Here is a 27,614-nt window from a genome sequence, read left to right as displayed (position 1 = left end):
AAATTTTTTTAAATAAATAAACTATCATTAAAGGATAGTTGATATTGAATTTAACAAGAATCGGTGAAAGGGTTCATTTTTTATAAAATTTTGAATTTTTTGAAAAAAATCTGTGGTTGTTTTAACTTCCGTAAATTTTGAGATATTGGATTAAATTTTTTTATATAAATGGAGTATTATTAAAGAATGATTAGTATTGAATTTGGTGAGGATTGGTGAAAGAAATCATTTTTTTATGAAATTTCGAATTTTTAAGAATTTTTAAGTGCACTTTTTAACTTTCGCAAATTTTGAAATATCGAATTAAATATTTTTGCTTGAATAAAGTATTATTCAAGAATTATATCATAGTATAAAGTATTATTAAAGAATAGTTGATTTTGAATTTGGCGAGGATCAATGAAAGAGTTCATTTTTTATGAAATTTTGAATTTTTCAAAAAATGTAAATTTTCGAATTTCTACGAAAGGAACATAAGTAGGTACATACATACACACATACAGATACGTGACAAAAAATTATTTTATGTGAAAAAAGTGTGCAAATTAGAAACTTGCACGTTGCTTCCTCACCATTCTATTTCGCTCATTAAGCTATTTCTCTATGAGGAAACTAAAATTGAAAAGCCAGCTTACTCATAGAGGAAGCTTAATGAACGAAATAGAATGATGAGGAAGCAATGTGCAAGTTTCCAATTTGCACACTTTTTTGTGTCTATAAAAAAATTATTAAGTAATTAAGGATATATTATTAATTTTACAGAATCATGCTAGAAAGCGTGTGGGTATGCCCGATAAACACGTCTGGCTGTGTGCGTATAGTCCGCGAAAACCCGATGCTAACGCGAATGCGAGAATGCACCACTTCACCGTTAGGTTAGGTTAGGTTAATTCTGGCCTTAGGGCTTCCGCGTTTGAAATCTCAGGCGTGCAGCAACGCACAGACAGACGGCGAGAGATCCGCGCATCTCCCACGATGCTGAAGACATAAGCGCGCGCACGATACCGATAAATATCCTGCTTCAAAGTGCGAACGAACCGTTTTTCGTGGATTATTGCTTGATCGTCATGCATCCTTGCTTGTATCATCGAAGCTCCATAAGTTACTGTACTTGACTCCGCTACTATCGCGCACACGTCGTGAGGTCAAATCAATCGACAAATTTTCCGCAAACTATCGGAAGCTGCGAGCACAGTTCGAGATTGCGTACAATATACCATTTCGAATTTTCCGAGTGCCAATTTTCCTTGGACTTGTTAGGTACAATAGTAAATTGCGAAAACAGAATCCCACACTTGTGCTCTTTTCGAGTTATTAAATATAAAATTGGACACATTGATGACAATTAGGGATGGGATCAAATTCAATATGTATATGTACTTAAAAATCGAGTTGAATTCAATAATAATTATATAAATTTCAATTTTTAAGATAGATAATATTCATAAGAAATAATATTTCATATACTTGCGAAGTAAATGAATCTAGAAGTTGCGATTGAAATTTGCGAGGAAGACTGATGCAAAACAACTGAGCACTGCAACAATGATATTCTTGATGTTGATTTTGCGAAAATTAATGTAAATATTATACCTTTGGCTTTTAAGTCCCGAAGCATTTGGTTTCGGAGCCTTTGCTTGTTCGTGATAAGAATATCCTCAACATACGATACTCACTTTGCAACCCTCGCAGCTGGTTACGCCGTAATGGTAGCCGCTCGCTTTATCGCCGCAAACCTTGCATGGTACAAAACTTTTAGCGGGCGTCGAACTGTTGGAATCAGCTGCCGCGTAATGCTGCTCTGTAAACGAATAAAAAAAAATAATTAATGTATTGTTAATTATATGCCTTGACGTATAAATTGCGTTTTCTTTTCTTAATAAAACTGATTTTACAATAAACTTATTATATAATATGACGAAGTGACTGTATCTTATAATTAAAAATAAGATTATCTGTAGATATATATCTACACTTGCTAAAGCTGTTCACAATTTTGCTTGCTCCTTAAATTTATAATAAAAAAATTTTTCTCCATTTCTTTCAAATATTCTTCAAATATTTTTTATATCACAATATTTTCAATATATAATTTATATCAGAAATCTTATATTTAACTATACCAAAATACTTTACATGTTTTTGTTGACAAAATAGGTATCGATATATTATTGTCATTTTGCGATTTATTTTAGTACTTTCTTTCTGCGTCAAACTTTGAAGGATGAGATCTATAAATCGTATTTGCGCGCAAGACACGCAAACTCTTTCATTTTTGGAAGACACACATGGGACGCACATCCATCCAACATTGGCATCTTTCATTCCTTCAGCATCCATTATGTAACGAGGCTCGCCCATGAAAGGGAATAGGTCGTTCCTTCGTTCGGACGGGCGGGCAAGTTCAGGCTGGATGCGTAACGGGAAGCCAACGTCACCGTTACGGAAAAGAGGTAGATGAAGAAGAAGAAGAAGAAGAACGAGCGAATGTAGCAGCACCCAACTAGACGGACCAGAGCAAGAACAGGAGAAGGAGAAGGAGGATGATGGGGAGCAGGAGGAAGAGGTGCAACGGGAAGGAAATGAAAAAGGAGTAGCAAAAAGGAACAAAACGGGACCGCCGGCAAAGGGAGAGAAGGAACTATATAGGAGAGATCCTAGTTTATTGCGATGTGTCTGTACCGTTAGTCTCTCGCGAAACCCCCAGAGTGGCGGATGTTAAGTAAGGAGGAGAGGAGAAAAACGGTAAGAACGTCCTAACCTAACCTAACCTAACCCTAACCTAATCTAAAAACCTAACCTAACCTAACCAAAAGAGAGAGGGAACTTGAGCGATTCTAATCCGACAGCCTCGCCGTGTTTGTGATTTTATGACAGTCGTAGAGCGAACCAAACGGTACCGCTCACTCGATGCATCAGTGCGATCATCATCGCGAGGACAATCAAGAGCAACCCCGTTATTCCACTCGACACGCACTACTATTCCTCCTTGCACCTTTACTTTTGCGAGCGACAGCGACCAACGAACAAATAAGAAAAATTGTGCAATTGTTTCGCAAGCTCGATCATTTTTCGTTGTGGCATCAAATTAACAATCTAAAAATGTACTATATAGTTACGCTAAATCGCTTAGAATATAATTATTTCCGTGTAAATCAGCATAACATACAACCAGTACTTATAGGGTGGAGTCGTCGGGCAAGCTTCGAAGGACGCAGTCAAGATGATAAAATAACAAAATTTGGAAAAAAATATTGTTTCTTAAATTTGTGAAAAAATATATTTATTTGCAGCAAATAAACATTTTTTTCAGTTCAGAAGTTTAATTTTTTTATTATAGGTATTTGGAAAGGAGGAGGAGGAAGGATGCAAAATGTTTAGCTTGCAGCGATCGCAACGCAGGCTAGTTACGACACTGCATACAACGATCACAAAATAATATGTCTCAGTTTATTGTGTATGTCTTCTTTTTAGCTGAACATATGTATGCATATATTATGCGGAAAATTGCAAGAAATCGATTTATATAAAAAAAATGATAGTAGTTCCATTTAAAAAAATTCAAATGACTTGAGAAACGCCCTACAAAAAAAAGTCAGTAGCGCTATCTTTTATTCCCCTTCAAATCAAACAACTTTTGTTTGAAACATTTTGTTGTACAATCAAAAATGAAAAAGTTTTTAGGGATGGTCGATTATAATTGAACACCCTGTATATATACAATATTGTATATATAATTAAATTTTCTTCACTATATATTTTCTTTTCTCGACTAATAAATTTAACGAAATTTATCAAAAGTTAAGTACAATATATCGACAAGGATAAATTGGAAAAATAAACTTACAATTAGAATTTTCAATTTCTGTGATTAAACTTTCTACGTCATAGTCAGTTTAACTCCTTGTGAAGCCGCAGATTTTATATTTATAAAAAGATTCAATAACTGATATTGTGAAAAGTACGCAGAAAAACATACGAGAAAGATAATCTTTCTATATCTTCTTTCTTTATTTAATCCTTTAAAATAACGAATTAATTATATAAAACAAATAAAATTTAATTAAATAGAGTTTTAGTTAAATAGACAAAACAGAATTTAGTTAAATAGACAAACAGTTGTAGCAAACAAAGAGCAGTTTACGAGATATTTTATACTTTAATTTGATAATTTTATATAAATTATGAAATATCTCGTAAAAAATATTCATTTTTCAATTATTTTACTCAATAGTTTTATGCACAAAATAATGAAAAGAATTGGGGATAAAAAAACCTAGTTGTTTTTGAGAAAAAATATGTAGCTGTGTTAGTTGCAAATTACATACGTTTAATTACGCACGAATAAATTTAAAGGCTACTTTTCTGGATCGCGTTTATTCTCGTGAAACTCGTTTCGATAACACGATAAGATATGAAATAATACGCTTTGTTTATCTTAGCCAAGATATACACCTCTCTATGCAACTATATTTTTCTTTCTTTAGATTTCACATTAGTCGTATATAATAATAAATAATTTATGTCGATAAAGTGAGTGTCTTTTTCTCACGTAATCGTTGCTACAATTTGTACTGATTTAGATTGGGGATAATGTATAATGTTGTATACCGTTTACTCGGCCTGTTTCAAAGCGACCAGATTTCCACGATGCTACAATCCCTCAGTCTGCTAATAAATCGATTATGTTATATCCGCGCGGGGGAGAGGGGGGCTACTCGCCTTTGTCCAGAAATCAACGGCGCGGTAAATGCACCGAAAACGCTGCACGTTTGAATAAACGGTACGATGCGATGCTATAACGATATTATCGGACTCGACAATATCGAGAGACCAATATACAGCTCGTTTTGACAGTGTTTATTAGTAACCATTCAACTCCCAATAAACACAATTAAATCAGGACCAGCCATTTATCTACAAACAAATCTGACGTTTCGAGGTACATTTGTTGACTAAAAAATTAACGATTGTAACTGTATAACTATATTATTGTCTCTGACGTCAAAACGTAAAATATAATATAACATTGGCTTGATGAGCGGAAAAATGCTCGTATTTTAGCGCGTAAAATATGAAATAATAATGCTATTATTAAGATTATGGCGCTCGAACTCACACCAGTTATTTATCTAATTCCACTCCGATATTTATCAAATTTTAATATTTATACAAAAGCTGTTAGTAGAGTAATCTGGAGTTAAGTGTCAAATCTCAATTAACGCCGCGGAAACGCAGCGCAGTTGCTCTTGTTATCGTAAGTGCGAATCTACGTGCACTTGCGAAATGAGCTGACGATGCACCCTATTGTCGGTGAGCACTGGTGCGTGTTTGACATGAAGACGGAAGAAAGCGAAATGGGATCTTGTACCGCTTTCCTGAGATCTCGAGAGTAAAACAAAAACGCGCGAATTATTCGCTGAATATATTTTGACCAGTTGAGAGTTTCAAAAAAATGCTGTAGTTTATAAACACACATACACACACGCGCGTGCACACATATATCGTTAAAAAAATTTCTGAGAATTTCATGATCTTCCTATTTTTGTTCGAAATTCCAGATAAAATTAGAGAATTTGCATTATAGATGCAACTTTTTAATATAATTTTATAAAATTTTTATTGTGTGCCTTCTTTCACTTGTACAAAGGAAAAATAAAAGGCTATTTAAGTTTAAAAATTTAAGTTTACAAATGTTAAATTTGAAAATGTAGTTTACACACACACACACATAAATTATAAAAAAATTTCTGAGAATTTCTTAAAAATAATTTTGGGACAGTCTAATCCAATTTACATAATTAAATATAAATGTATAATAAAGCGCAACAAATTTATTTATTGTTAACTTAATGGCAAAAGAGTAGCGCAACTTTGCTACACACGGCTGATTAATCAGATCTTTTTTTCATTTTTTTCTAATCAGCTAATTTTAACATTTTTCGACATATTATCTCTCTATATCTTCTTTAAAAAAATATAATTCTCTATAAAAATTCATAATATTATAAACAACTAACTTAAATAAATCATAAACTAATCTGACGAATTAACTAACATCAAATTAACTTAACTTTTTGAAGTATTTTGATATACATTCATACTGTCACTTTTTTTTCAAAATCAACATTATTCCTGAGATATTTATAAAATGCTATAAAAAAACCAAGTATCGATATGCACTTCTTGAGGGATGAAATGGCGCAATTCTCTTGCCGCGAGTAGCGCATGCAATTGCAGAGCCGCCTACCTATTTACTCGCGACTGTGCACGGCCTCGACCTAGGCTGCAGTTTCACGGCGCCCCTTGTTTACAAGGAAGCGCTGCGCGTCGCATACATTTGCGCCTGGGTCACAACATTCGTATTCCAGCCCGCGTCCACGCGTCCATCCGTATCGTCGTGTCCAAGTGCAGTGTGCGAGTGTGCCTCTAGTGTCAATGCGTGACGGCATTCGTCGAGCAAGGATATATAAGTTATGCGCTGTGACAGTGCGTATAATCGGCGAAATCAGAAAATAAATGTGGAACCAGAAAATAAGTGTCCACACTTATTAAATTTTATGTTTTAATAAAATTTAATAAAAGAAAAAGGGTTTAATTTCTTTCCTTCTTTTCTTTTTAACTGACTGAAGCAAGTCTGGTTTTGAAACGCTATTCTCATTTTGTAAAAAATGTAAAGGGTTTCAAAGAGATCGTTTAATTTTAAAGATTTTGATTTAATCAATTCTAACACATCTTGACACGGCAATAAATTACTGAAAATTATTACAAAAACTGGGGTGACATGTGGCCTCGCGTGGAAGACACGGACTGATAGACGAAAGGTCTCAGGTTCGAACCCGGTTCGATCCTAAACACCCCATATGCCTCTTAAAAAGTTTTTTGGAAAAGGATTGTAAAAGGAGAAGAAGGTGATTAAGGAGAAGGAAAGAAGGATAAGGAAAAAGGGGAGATAGAAGAGAAGAAAGAAAGAAGATTATAGATGTAAAGTCGCTAATGGCCAGGTTAAAAGGAATTAAAGAGATATTATAAAAGACGCGGATATACTCGTTGCAAAAAAGCGCCTTGTAATGCCAAGGAGATCAAAATAAACGTTATTATATTATTATTATTATTATTACAAAAAACCAGTCTGTGAAAAGCTGCAGCATTTTTATAGTAGATCGAGCAATAGTGATTTATTCAATTCAATATACCATATATCAAAATTCCGCTCTGCGGAATTCATATATTCTGCCGGAACACTTCTGGGCGTATTACATTATTGTGCTGCTGATATTATCGCACGACTGCGCGCGAGTCATCCTCGTGAACTTGAATCTCATTTTTTTTATTGTTCCCCGCAGAAACCTCTCTAGTCGTGCGGTGTAATAAAGGCCGGGGATTTTGTATATCGCATAATAAACGCTATTACACGTGAGATAATGTTAACGATCGCGCAATGCCGGAAATACTGCAGCGACTAACAACGCGTGTACCGTTACGCGCGAGATTAGCGCAGAGTATTGCTTGCGTTCGGTTCTCGTAATTAGCGGCAGCCGGTTACCGCGCGAATTTAACTTGTCAGTGCGTTTAAATATGACTTACCATATGCGACTTAGTCTAAATATCATCACTCATTACATATGATCTATCCGAGTTACAATTCATGGGTGCTTTCAACAACGAAATGTCACACTGTGTTAACTTGTAACTGAAATATTGTTTAGCTTCTTTACTTCATCACCAGAATGCAGAACAATCACTTTATATAGCTTTTTCAAAATTTTTTAAGTTTTTTTTCAAATTTTTTAAAAATTTACTTCCTACCACAATATCAATAGAAGTAAAGAAAAATGACACGAAATGTAAAAATGTGTGTGTTGGTATCCATGGAGTGACATAAAACGACAACACAGTAAAATACAGTATTTTAGAAAGCACTCGGGTCATATACTATTATACAGTGTCGCTTCTCTCTGTGATCGTTGCCGGAAAACACCCTCTATATATGGCTTATTGTTAAAATATGATATGTATCAAGTGCATCATCCAACTTGACCACATCTGAAACATCTTTGTTGTTGTTAAAATGTTTTGGGAACATGTCAGTGATTCGAAATGCTCCTTGAACTCCCTTCCTTTTCCCTCACCCTCATGCGGACATAAAATATCCTTTTTCCAATTCAATGGGGAGCTTTAGTCACTTAATGAATTGCAAGTTGCGTTCCTTGCTATAAGGAAAACGTTCTTGTAGAGCTCTAAGTAGAATCCCTATATTGTGCCTAGTTACCAGCACTTTCGAATGTCCCGGCGGGTCGATAAGTAACGCTGCTGAATAAGGAATCGCGATCGTTAAAGGACGAGCCCGTAATCTCTCCGGCCTCGTGTCCGGGAAACGACGCCGCAATATCAGCATCATTCGTGCATGCGCCTTCCGAGACAAATAATTTATGATCGCGTTTATATATGCGTTCGCGCGCTCCTCTCGCTCGCTTTCCCAATGCACTTTCTACGGCCGATCTTCGTCGCGAGAAAGGAACAGAGAAATAAAAAGAGAGAAAGAGAAGCCATCTCTCTTTCTCCTTCCACCTTTTCACCTTATTGACGGTTTCTCTTTTTATCCTCCACCTATCCGCGCTCGTTATGCAATTCCAAAGATATACGGTCGCTTTGAGAGAACGTCTACGGGCGATTGCGAATCATTTCCCGGATGATCTACGTTACAGAATTTCACACGCAATATATATATATAGATATAAGTACTTAAATATAGAATTTTTTACAGAGTTTAAGAATTTACGAGTAATTTAAAATAAATCCATCATATGTGTATATATAGATTTCTTGACAAGCAATCACGAGATATTTGAAATTATTCGAAAAATAGAATTCTGCAAAATTAAATTGTGACCCTAAAAAGTTTCAAGTCCTGATTACTTGGACGGAAAAAATCTTTGTGTGCGGATATTAAAACAAAATTGAAAGATATGTAAACAAATGTTTCTCTTTTCGCGGAAAGTTTTTTCAGCACAAAAAGATTTAAAAATAGATTGCCTTCGAGCGTCCTAATGCAACTTTGTAGCGAGGAAATTGGGCGATTCCCGGGATCTGGCAAGAGATTAAAGGATGAAGGAGAGAAGGGACGTTTATATCGATCGGGAAGATTTTTTTTTTTTACGGATTTTCTCTCTGGGGAGAGAATTACGGACCATCTCGAGTACAGGTGTTGTGCAACCGAACACGGAAACGTGTGGCAACACATCGATAGAGACTAACTTATAAGTCCGAGAAACACGGACTGTGTCCGGCCATCGCCACATAGATCCCCTCCTTTCACCGCATCTTCCTCGCAACCGAGACGCGCTTCTCTCTTTGGTACGTTACAGAAATACACCGAGAAAATTATGTCACTAATGCACTTGGATATATCTCCAGGAAATGCGCTTTCCGCGTCTGTTGCATCCGCGAAGAAGCTAGAGTGTTTTTGACTCTTTAAGTTCGACTCTCTTGCCGTTCTAATCGTCGTGCACAAACCATATGTGCTATTTCTGTAAAAATATTATTTTTAAGAATATTTTTTACGTAATTTGTGCATCATTTGTACGAAGAATACAAGTGCAAATTAAACCAAAAATATAATATAATTTTCTTAAAATACAGATGTCATTCGTGGATATACAAATATACATATGACGTAGAATGTTAACACGTTCATCAAAAATATATGTTTCAAAAAGAAAATGCAACAAAAGAAATTATTACGTATAATTATATACAACTCCTCGATATTTTTCTATGATTCTTAAATCACAAGTTTTCGCTAAAAAGTAATTAATCGTTTATGCTAAACACATATCTACTTCGTCGAATATGTATATAAAGCAAATTTAAACTGGATTGCATTCTTACATAAATAAATTTAATTCTATCGAATAAGTATGCAAAATATTCGCCTTTTTTATTTGCACCGTGTGTGGTGTCTACTAACGTGTTATTTCAGTCCTGCTTTTCACGCCGCAATACTTAGACTTCTGCATTGTTATGCATACCGTATCGGGCGTACAGTCCCGGATTTCATAATTATTTCCGTACAACGTGGAAAAAAAACACTGCTCACCTCGTTAAGAGCACGCTTGGGTGCGAAAAATACGATGAAAAGATTTCGGTGATCCAAACTAAAATTATAATTATTAATAGAAAATTACAATTTTATTAAAAATATTATTTGAAATTAAACAAAAAGATATTTTCTTTTCAAAAGATATTATTATCCACCTAAATTCAACAATTTTTCTAGACATCCAACTGGCTTATAATTCTATATACAGATAATATTGTTTCCAATATTACTATGTAAAATTTATAAAACATGAAACGTTATGTAATAATTATAAAATTATAATTTATATATTATAAATAATATATACGTATATGTATATAAATAATTTGATTCTAAGTATTGCCGAAATAATTTTACATATTATATGATATATACATGTATATGGAATATTAAATTATAGAATTTTAAAATATAAATATTAATTATTTATTAGATGATTAATTGTATCGCAGAGCTTATTTTTATTACACGATTCAATAATTTTACTGCGCGTTCTCAATCTGGATTTAGATCATTGAAAAGTCCACACACACACACACATACACAACGATAAAGTATTTGGACGAAATATATGAACTCTTTAAATATCTTTAAAAAAATAATTATTATCCATGAAGATCGCAACGAAACGATAATTTATAGTTTGGATTTTGTCACTTTCGATTAACACATCTTGATTAATTGAATAACTTACACAATAAATGCATTTCGAGACCTATCGTCGTGATATGTTGAGTTAGATTAGGTTACAATTTAATCACATTAATTGTAGAAGTCTATTACTCATTAATCATATTATCGTAGCAAATACCATGTTACTAATTCGTAATCTTTTACGCACTACGATATATATTATATATTATAAGCCGTCAATTAAGTAGTTCTAGCAGAAGAGATCTAAATGGACAGTGCGATTGAACTAGCACAACTGACCAATCACAAAGTCCTGTGTGCAATTGACCAATAAACAATGTTCCTATTGGGCACCATCTGTTCTAGCGACTTTGTTGCCTCCGCGATATTCTCAATCTATAGATATTTGAAGATAACAATAACGAGTTGCACCAAAATGAGTGCCAAGAAACTCGTTTATAGCGATGTTATGTATTCGCTCAGGTTGTACGCTGTTACATATGCAGCAACGAACGCGCTGAGATTTAATAGTCGCTTAATTACATTTGTATATACAGAAATATGTATACTAGGGAAAATCTAGAAGCTTCAATTAGTTAAGCTTCAGAGGTGCGGGGCAACGAAACTTCATTTAATTTCAAACTGATTTTATTTCGGGAGATATTCAGATATATGAAGCTTACACATACACACACACATACCCACACACGTGAACAAGTAAAGAAAAAAAATTTTATCGACGCAGCTTAAAAAAATGTCGCTACCACTGCATATTTTACGTGTGAAAAAATTTCGCTGCCGAAATTGAATATCCGATATTACAGAACATGTTTTAAAAACAAAACGGGAAAATCTCGTTGAGCAAATATATGTTGGAAAAATTTGCTGTCAAAGTAAAAAATAGTTTATCTCTGTAGCTAATATATTTTTTGCTATTGCAGCAAAATCATCTTTGAAATAACAGAATAGAATTTTTTTTTCTATAATTACAAAATTGTATAATTACGAAAATATAATTGGATATCATTGGTAATCAATTGAAAAATTTGACACGAAATCAATTTTAATCGACTTTCGTCGAGGAATCTGTCCTTAAAATATAACTTGATTGCTCTCTGGATCTCTCGTCTTGTTTCGTTTCCGGGAATATAAATATATATACATATATATACGGAAGAAATTTAACGCGAATTTAATTGTCTCTTAACGACATTTATAATTAATTATGAATTTTTTAGTGGCTAATTAAATCTCGACGCGTAATACGCTCTTCTCCGAGAAATTATAGCTTTGCCATTATAGCGATGCCAAAATTCTGCGGAAATGTTAATACACCATATTCATATCGCGTAACATTAATGAAGTTTAACTCTCGATCCGTTATCGAAAGTAAGGGCGAAAGTTGTAGCGACCAGTATATACGTATTCATGCGTATTCATGCGTATAATTTTAAAATTAACATCGCCATGTTGTATCTGAAATATTATATGTACTCGTATATAAAAGAATATAAAAGAATACACTCTATTCAACACGAGTGCGATTTACAGAACATATAAATACAAATTGCCAGCGTTCCTGCTTCTTCATTCGTTATAAACGATACACGTCATGTATTAATTTCGAATTTTAATACGAGAATCGCGTTAATATAAACACGTGAGATGAGGGCGAGTACATTTAGAATTAAACGCGCGTCGAGAATATCAGCTTCTATGTGTTTGTATTACCAATGCAAATGAGATTAAGCTTAAATTAACATGCAAAGCGGAAACAGCCTGTATAATAACGTTTTACTTTTATCTGAAACGCGCAGCGCAGCAATTCGAGATAAAAATTATTAAAAAATTTTATTTTAGTCATTTCTCTCTTAATTTCTGCGTGAAATATCGAAAATAATGCAAATTAAAAGTTGTCTTCATCTCGAATCGAACAATAAATAATAATGTACTTCCATTAACTAGCGACATAAGAGAGTAACCATTATTTATTATAATATTATTATCCTTTACTTATTATATAATTAGTTCCACAGGTGATTTCACGCGTATATTTTTTTTATATCATAGAATATAATGATACTTTACTCTCGCGTTTCAAATCGGATCACGGTAAGTAACAGACGAAAAAAAAAGGCCGCATCGGAATAATCCGGATTAACTGCAAAAATGTAGAGAGTGTATGCACGTTCGTGCGTTTTAACGCAGAGTTGCATGAACGCCGGATTATCGATTTTATCGTTATATCTGCAACTCGGCGCAGCGCGATTTTATTTCTGCGCGCGATTTCGACGCGCTTTCACCGGTTACGATATAATGCAACATATATACACGTGCACACGTACGCAGAGATATATCGTGATATATATACACACACACACACACACGCACATATATCATGAAAATACACACGGTTATTGTGTATTATATAATATTATTCGATACGTGACGCGTATACTATAAGTTATTTATATTGGTGAACTTATTCTCGGCGCGTCGATATTTAAAATCAGCACTCAATTGAAGTTTTATCGGAGTGGAGGATCTTTTTTTAAGAGTGTCGCTTTTATTAATCCTTTGCTTAGTCTTTGTGAAATATTCTACTGAAGTGAACTCGATACACAATAATTCGCACATCAATTTTCATAATTCTCTACATCCTTTTCGGAATCTTCGCGAAAACTCTCTCAATTAAATTATATTATTATATATTTTTTTAAATTATCATATTAAATTACATTAAGACGTAATATTATAGAATAATAAGGAAAACCGACTATTAATCTATTTATGAAAATTGAGATTAGAAAAAGAATAAAGAAGATATATTTTCTAAAAGAAGATATATTTTCTAAAAGAAGATATATTTTCTAAAAGAGGATATATTTTCTAAAAGAGGATATATTTACTAAAAGAGCATATATTTTCTAAAAAAAAAAAGATGTATTTTCTAAAAGAAGATATATTTTCTAGAAGATGTATTTTCTAAAAGGAGATATATTTTTGAAGATATATTTTCTAGAAGATGTATTTTCTAAAAGGAGATATATTTTTGAAGATATATTTTCTAGAAGATGTATTTTCTAAAAGGAGATATATTTTTGAAGATATATTTTCTAAAAGAAGTATACATGTAAAGAGGAAAGAAAAGTCTATCTCAGAAGATATCGACATCTGGCTAATGCTATCAGACATCGCCGCTGAAAGCATTCGACCAGGAATGGAATATCGAAATCTCATATTTCTAGCTACGATTCTTCTTCTTCTCGCGAGCACTCAAGCGTGTACATATTCGGCACTCAGGTCTCGTACGAAGTCAATTACTGGTTACCGGCCAGTGTGCGTCGCATGTATGCGTCTGTATGTGTATATTTATATGCGTATGTGTACCGCACACACATGCGTGCTCGGCCAGTCCCGTATCGTAATTCGCAATTTGCTCGAGCATTCACCTTCGAATTCCCGTTATTCACGTTCCGTATCGTCATCACATGCTCGGGTACCAAGGTGCCATTCGATGAAGAAGAGGTGATTGTTTTAACCAAGAGACATTCTCGGAAAAGCGACGTCGGTTGCATTATTAAAGAATGCAACAATTTTCGGTCACGTGACCGAAAGTGTCTGTGAAATGTAAATATGAGTTGCATATATAATATCAATTTATTATGCAAAGATCTGCGAAAAATACATTCAGCGAAATTCTCGGAAGAAAAAAAACTCAATTTTAAGCGTGATTTATCAATTCTTGCAACGATGAAGGTTCAAAAGGGGATCAGGGAAAATCAATTAACGGAAAAAAATTTTATACTGTATTCGCGATAATATCTATGATGAATCATCTCTCAAACGAGACAGACAATCGCTGCAGCTGCAGTTGCTGCCGGCAGCTTTTGCATTGGTCCTGCGTGACACGCATGATTATTTCCGAGTCCGGTGGTAATTAATTCTTATCAATGCGGCGCTTTGTGATCAACGCTCGATAGGTATACCGATATTTATCGCGCTGTCTGTTTTGCAATTAAATACCGTCTTTAAACAGCGCGGTTGCTTGATGTGCAAATCAACAACACCGCATATTTTCTGTCCTCAGTTCACGTCATTAACGCTGTTGTTATCGAAAATAATGACAAGCAAATTTAGAAAACGAATATATATTCTTAGAGAATACATAGTATGCACTTACGAAAAAAACACACTCAATTTTGATGACTAAATTTGGATAATCATCATTAAGGGTTAATTCCTAACCCAAATTTAAGTGTTAATAATCAATTTTGATGACAAACACTCAATCTACGTCCAAATTTTATTAATAACACTCAAATTTGGGTGTACATACATTAAACGTTGACCATTAATATTTAATGTAAGTTGTGGATTTAATCCTCAATGACACAAGTGTAGGTGAGGATTAACCCTTAATAATAAGTAGATTGGAGGTTGATCCTCATTGTTGGATAAATTGAGAACATCCAAATATGGAGTTTACTCTCATTTGAGTGTTCATTTAAAGGGTCTTATTTTCAGAGGTTTTAGTCAGTCATTTAAAGATTAATCATCAATTGAAGATTAATCTTCAATTGACGATCCGAAATCAAATCCAACTTTAAAGGTTTTGTTTTTTAAAATTAATATCCCAAAGTTGATTAAAGTGTATTTTTCCAAAAGAGTATACGGGGCGATCAATGGCTCAGTAGCAGAATGGCCGCTTACTGTGGGGGAGGTCCTAAGATTGAATCCCGATAGAGGGTTCTCCCCAACCCCCCGATTTTTTCATCGGAAAAAATCTACAATACTTAAATATGAGCGCCGCCAATAGGAGCAGAGTGAGATTTCCTCCGAAATCTCCTCGTCGCAAAATCTTACAATAGTTTTTGCATTATATAAGTTCTTATGATTCACCTTCCAGAACGGCCCGGAGTTACTTTATACGAGGAAATCGATCGCCGCGATTACGCGGAACGAAGAGAGACTTTCTACTCGTATCGCGTCGCTCATAAAGTTCAGCGCCGTTCCACGATTCGTAATTGCCTGCACGTGTGTTATCGAAATCCATGTTACGTCCCCACGTTTTACAATCGATTCTCTCGAAAATTATCGTAAAATATTGATCCGAAAGATGAGTAGTAGTTCCGAAATCCAATAAACCATTTGCGGAGAGAGCGTAATATTAATTATGGGGAAAATAGAATATTACACCTCCATTTCTCGAGCTTCTAATCTCGTCCTCTATAATTTTAATTCTTGCGCATTTAGTCTGAAGAAAACGTACAGATCATATCCATTTACTTCGCAGACTTGATTATTTATTAAAAGGATATTGTTTGTCATTTGTAACAACTATTGTCGCTACAACGATAAACAAAAATATTCTGCGATATTCCTGACTTTTCTCTTTTCGTCTTTCATAATCTCTTTTCAAATTTCAAACGAATTTCATATGTGTTATCGTTTCATTACATCACCGTACCACATTGAGACAGTAGCTTTATCATGTCTTCATTTGAAAATATTTATTTTTCATTTTATCTATCAGAAAATCAGCTGATCGATTCTCTAGTTCTTTGTAAACACGAATGTTACTCTTTTTCCTTCCTCCATCGTTCGCGACTGATTATTTTCTCTCCTTTTGCCCGGTGCATTAATCCCACGACAGATTGCAATCTTATAATTAACTCGTTATCTCTATCCCTCGCAAGCCAGCGTTACGTAACTCGTTTTATCCTTTGTTCATATTTCTTTTTTGTTTTTCTGTTCTTCCTTTTACAAAGCCGTCATGTCTCTTCTTCCTTTCTAGTGCGTTCGTTGGGACATTTTAAATTATTCACAAACTCGGTACTCAAGTACACTGAATGCCTTATCAAACTTTTCGAAAAAAATACATTGCATCTAAAATAGCTTTCATATATCAGTTATCATTTTAATGTCGACCTCGAATTCATCAAAGAATTTGCTCAAAAATGACAAATAGCCATAGTAGTTTTTTTTTTATAATATATTAATTATAGAATTTTCTTCCTTATCTTTAAGTTCAAATTTGATGTAAAAAAAAAGATAATTTTATTAAAAATTTTATTAAAAATAGTGAAATTTGCATTTGCTTTCTTATTCGATAATAATCGCGACTCTGCACGTGTTCCAGAGTATACTTGTGCGGCAAGAAAGTTTATGCGTCCTGAAAGGGATGCACAACCAGTCCGTGACGACGTGAATTGCTCTCACCGTGAATAACGAGCAGGATTGCCACGATTTCCGGGTTCGATTCCCATGTCACGGAATACTTATTTGAAATTCCGCGTCTACGAGAGCTCGCGTAGAGCTCCCGGCGAAAAGCTTGCTTCGAGTCATCGATAAATATCGATGGAATCAATCAAAACAGCAAAGAAACGAGGATGATGAAGAAAGTAACGATTATTGAATAAAAATTGAACAAATGCTTTGTTTTAAAGTCTAGCAAAAATATAAAATATCGAGGAAATGTTCAAAAAATGGGGAAATTGCTGGGGTTTGCTTACTCTTCATGCGTATAATCTCTAATCGCAAAAATTAAAAGTTAATTCGGTTTCATTTTTAAAGTCAAGCGTCGATGCTCTTCGAAATTTTTTCAAGTAAAAAAAAACCGTCTCTAAAAATTGCTCAAATATTTTATCAGTTCGCCAATAAATATGAAAAAAAGGGAGAGACTGCATTTAATATTCGCGCGTAATTGCTTTAATATATTAAACACCCTGCTCACCGAACGTTAGACTAAACGACAAGCTAAGCGTCTATACCCGAAGAGTGAAAGGCTTTTGCCGCGCACGTGAAATAAGAGACGAGAGGAGGACACGGGCGGACACGACGAAAGGGTCGGTCCTCCTCCCACTCCCTTTTCCCTTCCCGACACTCGTCGAGCCGGTATTCAAAGAGAGCCCTTTTGCTCGAGAAAATACCGCGGCGCAAAGTGCCGCGTGTTTACAAGAGTCCGCGTGCCATTTAAGAGAGGATCTCTCGACAGGGCGAGAAAAAGAGGAAAACTTGTGGAAAGTAAGGGGATTATCACGCGTCATTATCACCCTGTTGTTGTCTTTCCACCCTTTGATTTTTGTGAAGAGCTCCCGCGCGCTACTTTACTTGTCGCGTGATTAAATTAATTTACCGCATAACGAAGAATTCGCGCTCGTAATAAATGGGTAGTTTTGAAAAAAAGATTTTACGTGCGTATAAAAAAAAAAATAAACTTTATAGAAGGAATAAAAATTGAAAATCCATTTTGTTTTTATATTAATAATATGATTACTTTAGAATACGAATATTAATTTTTTTAATTATTCAATATTATTAATAATTATTTTAATAACAACAGACAGGGTATATATTAATTTTTTTATAGGATAATTTGCTAATTTAATTTATTCAATAATAGGATTCGGTCATTATTTCATAGATGGGTATTATCTCATAAGATTAGTTTTATTTTAATTTTTTTTATATATATGCATATACTTATATAGATTTTTATTTATTTATTTAATTTTAGAATTTAAATTTATATTAATAAGAATTATTTAAATATTATTAATTTATTTATATTGTAAAAATTAAAAATAAATTTATCTCAATATTTCATTATAAATTAAAATAAAATTAAGAAAAAATATGTAATTGATAATAATTCTGTGCGAAAGTACACATTACGTGCATGCATCGAAACGTAAAAGAGGGATGAATTCCTTTCGAGAATGTGCGCCAAAATTATTACAGAACGATTTTATCGCAGCTCGATAATAATTAATACAGCAGTAATTAATGATCGCTAACACCTGCATATCGCAATCAGCGATCATGATAACGCGATAAAATCGTGACTCGGAGAGTCACGCGAGAGTGAGAAAGAGAGAGAGAGATAGAGAATTATACGAGAGAGAAATTTAGAATCAGATAATCGGGATCTCATAATCGTGAATCTCTGGGAAAGATCATCATTCGATCGTGCATCCTTTGCCGAGTCGTGCTCAAATTGCCCTTTGCCCGATGTTAGTCGAGCATGCGGGGCGAGGGGAAGGGGAGAAAGATCGCTTTCCTGCAGCGTGCAAAGTATGCGCGCGAGTAACTGCGAGTGTCCTAACCAGCTATGCCAGATTCGAGTCGCGCATCAAGCCAAATCGTAGAGAAAGAGGATATGGTGGGGACAAGCTCACATGTACGCCGTGTACCCCTTAGAACATATATATCTGGAAGGGGAATTGCTTTAAAGATCTGTGTCCAAGTTGGGTGCGAGAGAGAAAGGTAGCTTGTAACCTTTGCTCGCAATGCGCAAACGCGGATGACGTCACGCTCACCGCGCTGTTTGAAAATGGAAATATAATTTTTAATGTGTATTAATTTTGAATATTTCTGTTTAATACAATCTTTTTGTTAAATATCACTCACACTTTTCCCTTCGTGGAATAAACGCAAATTTATATAAATTTTAATAATACTGTATTAATTCAGTCTTATACACCGATATCTCCTAACCCTAACCTCTTACAAGCAATGACGCTATTCGCTAATTCGCGCTTGCGCATTGCGGACAAAGATAACAATCTACCCTTCTTTCTCCTTAAAACGTGGTTCTCTCTCGCACCCAACTTGGACACAAGCTCGATCCTTCAATTCCCCTTCCAGGTATATATGTTCTAAGAGGTGTACCCCCATCATACCTCCTCTCTTACGATTTGGCTTAATGCGCGACTCGAATCTGGCATTACTGGTCCCAACTGCACGTTTATTGCACACATGCAACAAGCGCCTCCGCCGCGCGTGTTTGCACTCGCAGTTCTTGTCTATAACCTCTGCCATTTCCCATCATAGCACCGGCCACACCCATATACGCTCTCACCTATCGTCGGTCGGTGATTAACGTTATTAGCGGCGCGTTTGTTGCAGAGGAGCTGCAGATCCGAACAAAGAGTATAGAGATGCACACGTGCACACATCATCATCATCATCATCATCATCACTATCATCTCCTGGTGGTGGTTAGAACGTATCTTTAGTACGTATATACTAGTAAGTCTGTACATGTACGCACGTGTACCGGAGAATCGGGCACAAAATTTAATTAAATTGATAATTATACTGCACATATATATATGTATGTACATACATACATGTAGGATTACCGAGTAATTAAATTAGCGATTAACGCTAATTTGCACAGTTCTCACAAAATGTTCCAAGCTGCGCGCGATTATAATTAGCAATTTATACCGTTGGAATGTGTTCATCAAATTTTGCAAACAAAAACTGAATATTACACGGCAAGCTACGCCGATAACATTCAAGCCAGGATGCAATATCAGCTTATTTGTCGAAATTAATTCGCAAATCAGAGAGTTCATGATTATAATAATAAGTATTAAGTAATCGATAGTAATAAGTAATTAATATATGGGGGAGAGAAGAGAACACTCGAAAGGTCATAATTCATAAAAATCATCAATTATTAATTAAAGATTGATTGCTAATATTATAAGGTGTCTATTGAGAGTTTTATCTCTTATAAAAATATTTTATTTATTTTAGTTGATTTAATTGCGATAAATTATTAATATTATATATATTATTAAATATATTTATTATATATATATATATATATATATATAATTTATTATTAAATATATCTTTACCTTTCATATTTGCCTATAATAGTTAGAATCTGCTATAATATTGATATAATAGTTCTCTTAAATTAGTCGAATGCGCGAAGATTCATCTTTTTGAAAAATAATGGATTTATAAGCATTACTGAACGCAATCTATCCAGCTCATTCCTGTTCTTTATACAATTCTTATTTAGAGACGACAAATTAAGATTGACAAAGGTTTATCCCAACGCGTCGTCGCAGACACCCGAAGGATTCTGCCGCGTCAGTCAGGCGCAGAAAAAACAAAAGAAAAAGAATTGCGCTATTAATTCTCACAAATTGAATCGAATATATATACGAAGGACGCGGGTGAAAGCGAGCCGGAATGCCTCCTCTCTCGGGAGAAGGCGTCGTGAGAGAGACGTGCTCTGAAATAACCGTCTAATAATGCAATGCGGAACAAGTTATTCTGGTAACCGAGGTCCCTCACTGGGTTAAGCTAAGTGTTTGTCCGCCTTTTGCTTTGCTTCTTTTTGCCTTAGCAGCATAGATTGGGACAGGCCATGGATCACACGACGTAAGCTCGCAGACGACGCACAGTCGCGGAGAGAAAGAGCGACAGACTCTCCGATCTGTATACATATATACGCACGCGTGCATGCGTGAGTATATATGTGTGTGTTCGCAAAATGCGCGATGCGTTTGACTCACCATACGGAGACTCACCAAGCAAATGCGGTTTCTTTAAATTCTGTCTTTCTCTCGCTCTCTCTCTTTCTCTCTTTCTCTCTTTTCTCTGCACAAATGATGATAGCAAGATCAAAGCGCTTTTATTATAAAATTTACTATTAATTTTTTCATTATTAATTTTTTATTATTAATTAATTTTATATTATTAATAAAATTATTATTAATTTATTATTATTAAAATTAATTTTAATATAATTTTATTATTAATAAATTTAATAAATTACTAATGAAATTAATTTTATTATAAATAAATTTATTATTTGTTAATAAATTTATTTATCTTAACAAATAAATTTATTTTTTATAAAAAAGTGTCACACATCATGCAAATACAATTTAGAAAAAAAATTGGATTCTATTAAATTACAAAATTAGAAAATAGAAATATACTTTGTGTCAAGAGAGAGAACGGTAATTAATAATCAATAATATGAGGAAAAAGTTTAATTACGTAAAATAAAATTTATAATAGTAATGTCAGCTATACATCAATTCAATTATGCATGTATTGATCACATGTTTCACTTTTACTTAACTTGATAAAAGTGTTATTCGCATATAAGGGAATCAATCGAATCTTTCTTCCTTGAAGAAAGAGTTTTATATTCTAAAAATATCCAAAAATGGATTCTCGCCATACGTGATGATCTTTTTTTTCCATATTTTTGATCTATACAGAAAAAGATTCTATTACAATTATTTGATCGATATCTTCCATCACATATTTTTACCCGAAATGATAATAAAATAGCTTTTATATAATCTGTCTAATATGTCATTTTATGCGTGTTTGAAGGTAATATCCTTTCTTCAAACAGTCGATTCCAAAATTAATGTAAAAGATACATATATCCGCTCATCGTGTAAGTCCGCGATTATTTCGATTTCTATATACTTTTCTCTGTTTAGCCGAGAAAGTCGTGATAAAACCTCGCGAGACATGGATATCGATTTTCTCGCCTTTGAGACGTTTCTCTTCGACAATTTTTCACCGCTCGCTTGTGTATTATATGTATACACAAGCAAGTTACATATCGCACAGCCGTTTTCTCGATCTTAACATGTGAGAGAGAAGAAAAAGTAGCGACAGAACGAAAAGAGAGAAGGATGATTGCTAGTCTCTGGTTGAGGCGGGGGAGGAGGCACGGAAGAAAGAAGGGGTAATGTCTTCCGCGTTCGCGCAACCGCTTACATGTTTTATGTACGAGTCGTTCGTAGATATGTATGTGCACACGCGGGACTCGCTGAAAGTCCACTGGTAACACTGTCTCGCCGCTTACGTAACCTTATTAAGGCACTTCGTGATCACGAGAGAGAGAAAGAGATAGCTTCGAGCGACTTCAACTCTGACTGACGCGGTTTCTTTTCAGCTTTTAAATCACCGATAGATCAATTCCCGTTCAAATCAGTTGTAGGCTCTCTTTATATGCAATTTATTTCGAAAAATAATTAATATATATTTTACTTATATACGATAGAAATTATTTTAAGCAAAATTAAATGTCGTTTAAATTATTTTAAACAAAACTAATTTGTATTTTCAATTTTCGTAGAATATTTTATTTCGATTGAAACCTAATCTAACCTAATCTAAACTTAAAGAACTGCTCTTTATCAAACAAATTAAAAACATTTGCTCTGTAGCAAATTAACAAAATTAAGAAATTATGTCTAAGAATTTTGCTTTTCTAAATACATAAATATATATAATTATAATAAATAGATATTATTAATATATATATATATATATATATATGTGTGTGTATATATATGTATTAATATATAATTATAATTAAGATATAATTCACAATCTAATATCAAAATCAATATATTTTAAGAGATATTCTCAAAATAATAACTTATTATGTCTATTTAATCATATCCCTCAGATTTTGTGAAATACAAAATACCGGAATTATCATGACTCTTTGCACGAAAGTGTTAAAAATCTATTTTATGCTCTTTATCGACTTTGTACGTTCCAACACACACACTTCAGGGAAGGAAAGCTGAAACGCGAGAGGGACGTAACACACCGCAGCTACACTAGAAAAAAAAAGAATTACCAGCTGGATCGCTTGTTAGATCGGTTTTCGCGCTCCCAGCAAAACTGGTCCAGAGCGCCTTTTCCCTCTTCCGTACGCGCGCCTTTCTCAAGCGCCTTTTTCAGATTCGCGCCACACATAAACACAACGACGGACGGGGGCAACACCCTCTCGCACACACACTTCGCTCTCGTTCCTTTCATTCCACCCGCGCGCGCGAAAATTGCGTGACGCATAATTCGCGCTCGCGCATGACAAGCACGGCTATGTAAACAGTAAAGTTTTGGTCTTTTATCGTTTAAAGACGATTGGAATATTAGAGAATTAAATAACACTAGTTTTAAAAAAAATATTTGTTTTCATTATTTTAAACCAGACAAGGTGTTTCTTATACATAGATTTTTGGATGCTTTTTTGCGATATCTGAGATTTTTTGTGAAAAAGGTTAATATTATCTGGAAATTCTGATCAGATGTCATGAATGTATTATTCATCTTCTATAAAATGCATTTTTTTTATTTCGATATCTTACTTTTTAGTCATGTTTAGAAGGAAAAAAAAGATTCTACTAAATGTATATATTTATATATAAAGTGTCCCATTTTAATCGCCCACCTTGAATTTTTCGAAACAAATGCATTTTCAAAAAAATATTCCAGACAAAAGCTGTATGATCTAAAGGAGGATAAATAATGGTAAAATTAATTTTAAAACAAATAATTTTAAAGTATAGCGCTAACTATATAAACAATTCTAGTCATTTTTAGTTCTTTTTGTGTTTCTATTAATGCTTTTCATGTTATTACCTCTTTTGTGTTTCTCAAGAACAGTTTAGCTGTAATCTGATCACATTGAATAAAGAAGTTTCAGTTTCATATTCACTTCATAACCCCGTTTTAACAGAGAAAATTATTTTTTATAGGGAATAGTGACCAAAAACACACAGGTGAATAACTTCGTTTAGAGCCTTTCGAGCGCGTTCACATTAACAGAGCTTGCATTTCTGAAACTTAAATAAAAAAGAAAAAAATGAATTTTTCATATTACTAATCAAAGAATGTGTAAATGAAAACTGATTGGATAAATCGATGACACACTGTACATAATGATGTCAGAGAAGTAAGGAAACTCATGTCATAGTTCATTAACTAAATTATAGCTCAAGGAAATTTATTTGTACATAATTGAAGCAAATTTCTTGGCTCTTCTTCGGTGTTATTAATATATATTATCTAATCATCAATTATAGTATACATATATATGTATATATATACCGTTTTAATGCTGCATTGGATGCATGGCACTGCACCAGGTGCATGATTAGTGTATACAACAAACTTATGTAAAAGTTATTGCGTGCGCGCGCGAACATAGGAATATTTTTTTTAATAGAAACATAAATATCATTTCTTTAAATAAAGTAGAATTATTTTATAATAATTTAACAATTTTATTTATAATTATATAATTTTAAAAAATTATCATTTTATATTGATTATATCTACATTCGTTGTTAATAATTCTTATCAGAGATTGTTAGTATTAATATTAATGAAAAAAATATATATATGTATAAATTTTATAACTTTTCTCTCCTTCTCTCTCTTTCTCCTTTTATATATATATATATATAATATTATTTCACATTTATATATATTTATATATAGAATTCTATATATTTATGTTTCATTGCACTCTTATTACAGTGCAATGTAAATATTTTTGTAGATATTTTTTAAATATATTTTATCACGCGTTCCATACTGATATTTCCTGGCCTCTTAATAAAATTTCTTTAATTTTAATTTATCGCATTTAATGCGACATATAAATATCAATTTTATATGGAATAGATACAAAGTTCTATGAAAAGGATACTTTCTCTAAAAGCATTTGTTCATGTATATAATCGATTTGAGTGGATTGGCTTACCATCTGGATGTTGCGTTGTGGAAAATGATCAATCAACTAGTCAATACGAAAATCATATAAACGTCTTATATAAGAAGCGGAAATTAAAACGATTGCGCACGTTTTACGTTTTGTCCGGTTATATAACATTATGTAACTCTTCGTTATGTCTTATAGAATTATAATATTTGACGATTATTTTTAATGGTTTTTTATTTAAAGAAGTTATTTGTAGGACACGATATTGTCTCTGCCATTTTGGAGAATAGATATTTTCTTAAGAAAAACATCGCAAATTCTTTTTTATCATTCTGCACGAAGACTGACAAGCAAATATAGTATTCTAAGAAATAGCTTTTGTCGAATTTATGTTTTAATTTGCCTCTTTCCTCTTCTTCTGCGTTTTTCTTTTATTGCTTTAATTATTTTAATTTTTTTCTCTTTTTTTTTATTTGTCATTATTAAGAATTGATATACACGAAAATGTGTGAAAAATCGACAGATATACATATGCACTCGTCGAATCACAGCAAATCGCCAAGTAATATCAGCCCTTCTTATTTCCCGGTGGTCCTCACGCACGGAATTCCGAGTTCAATGTCTTCTTAATGAATCTTTCCCTTCTACTCCGTCGAACCACCACCATCGTTCTCACGAAGAAATCTACCGGTTCCCTCCTCGCACAGCCTCTTCTCTCTTTCTCTCTCTCTCTCTCTCTCTCTCTCTCTCTTTTTATCTCCCCTTCTGCCCAATTCTGATCCACGAATTATTTCGTCGTGCACTGATTACTTCCTCGAAGAAGATACTTACATGCCGAAAAAATTCAAATTTTCAAAAGAGAGAAGCGTCGAGACATTATCGCGTGAGAAAAATTAACTTTGTGATTTATAATGAAGTACCAGAATGATACTTGTTAGACCTGTCACAACCACATAATTTTTAACGATGAAATTAAGTATAAGTAGGTTCGATATTGTTTGCATGGTTCCAAAATGGATTGGAATCTCTATACTCTATAATTACTTAAAAAGAAAAACTTTTAGTAGACTCGAAGCTGGGACGAGATGGGTTTGAATTTTCTATAAATATTTTGAAAAATAAGAGCAGTACTTCCAAGTACATTCAAACTCAAGTATGTTCAAATCTCTTATGAGTAGGTACTTATAAAAAATTTTACATTTTATGTGTGTGTAGAAAAATAAATAGATTTTTTTATCTTGGAATTTGAGTACTACTTATTAAAAAATTCTTTGCGATAAAAAGTATTTATACGTACTATTATAAGTATTATTGAAGTACTTCATAATACCTAATAATATAATAATAATAGTACTTAATAATATATAAGTACTATTGAATACTCTTATAATAATATTTAATAGTATTTTCTATCAAATAGTACTTATAAGTATTTAATAGTATTTATAAATATTTAATAGTATATGTTTATAATAATATTATTTATCTATGTTATATATGTATATAAAGTATTTATAAGTACTTAATAGTATTTATATAAATACTTAAGTACTTATAAATGTTTAATAGTACTTATAAGTACTATTTCGAACCTTTCAAATACTCAATCTAATATTCGAATATACTGTTCTAAATTTGATTACTTCGCAAGTACAATATATTATAATATTATTTCTTATATATTATTTCTTATGAGTGTTATTCAAATCTTAGAAAATGAAACTTGACTATTAGATTCAATTTGGATTTTTAATGTACATATTGAACTTTATATCCCATCTTTAATTTTTATTAACTCTACAAAAGCCTAATTATAGAAGTCATAATTAGCATTAAAGTAAATAAATGTCATTTATTATACTCGTTCTTTTTCGTATAATTGATATTCCATAAAAAGATCAATTTTCTGTATTAAAAGAGAGATCTATTTGCTCTCAACGATAATAATTTTTTTTTAGAAAAATTTGTGTTTTTGAACCGTTTCAAAATTTGTTCGTAAAATCGATTAAAATCTAATTTGAGATCAACATCTCCGAAATACGGTAATCACGCCAAGTTTTTCTCTCTCTCTCTCGCGTAAGAATTCAAAGTTAAGTGCTTCAACCGGCGAGATATTTCAATTTGTTGACGAACTTTTTCCCTCGTCCGTACTCTTAAGAGCACGCTCCATGGACAAAACTTTTGGGAGTAACTTCCGTAAGATAACAATCGCGCGCGGAAAATAAATAAATTTATACAGGGACTTAGAAGTATGCGAGAGAGAATGAGAAGAAAATCAGGAGCGTCGGATCGACTGATAACATCATCCTGTCTGATCAGTAGTACATTAGAAACCGGCAGCCATTGCACCTAAAACCTCATGTGGAATATAAAATTCTTATTCAGAATTAAATATTTATTATTGAAAAAATATGAATCTATTTCATTTGATATGTATCTCTTTATTGCATTTTTTTCAAATTATTCTATCAATGTATTCTAGGAATAGAAATAAGAAAAAAATGTTATATAAAAACATAGGCTCATATGAATATTTTATTAAAAAGTTATACAAAAATGTGAAATATGAAAAAAATGATAGAA

General features: G+C 33.2%; 1 protein-coding gene across 2 annotated transcripts in view; it reads right to left on the bottom strand.

Annotated features, from left to right (window-relative positions):
• The window catches only part of LOC145943195 (ecdysone-induced protein 78C-like), a 67,237-nt gene that overhangs the window by 18,167 nt on the left and 21,456 nt on the right, over positions 1-27,614 (bottom strand). For both annotated transcript variants that reach the window (XM_083050675.1, XM_083050676.1), the window contains exon 2: positions 1,677-1,801. In XM_083050675.1, the coding sequence (XP_082906801.1) occupies positions 1,677-1,801 (125 nt within the window). The remainder of the gene's footprint in view (positions 1-1,676; positions 1,802-27,614) is intronic.

The sequence above is a fragment of the Prenolepis imparis genome, unplaced genomic scaffold (genome assembly GCF_030444845.1).
Source record: "Prenolepis imparis isolate NDT839.2.m4 unplaced genomic scaffold, iyPreImpa1.0 SCAF_11, whole genome shotgun sequence".
In the NCBI taxonomy this organism is placed as follows: Eukaryota; Metazoa; Arthropoda; class Insecta; order Hymenoptera; family Formicidae; genus Prenolepis; species Prenolepis imparis.
Note: the sequence above shows the minus strand (reverse complement) of the source record. Positions and strands in the feature narration are given on the sequence as shown.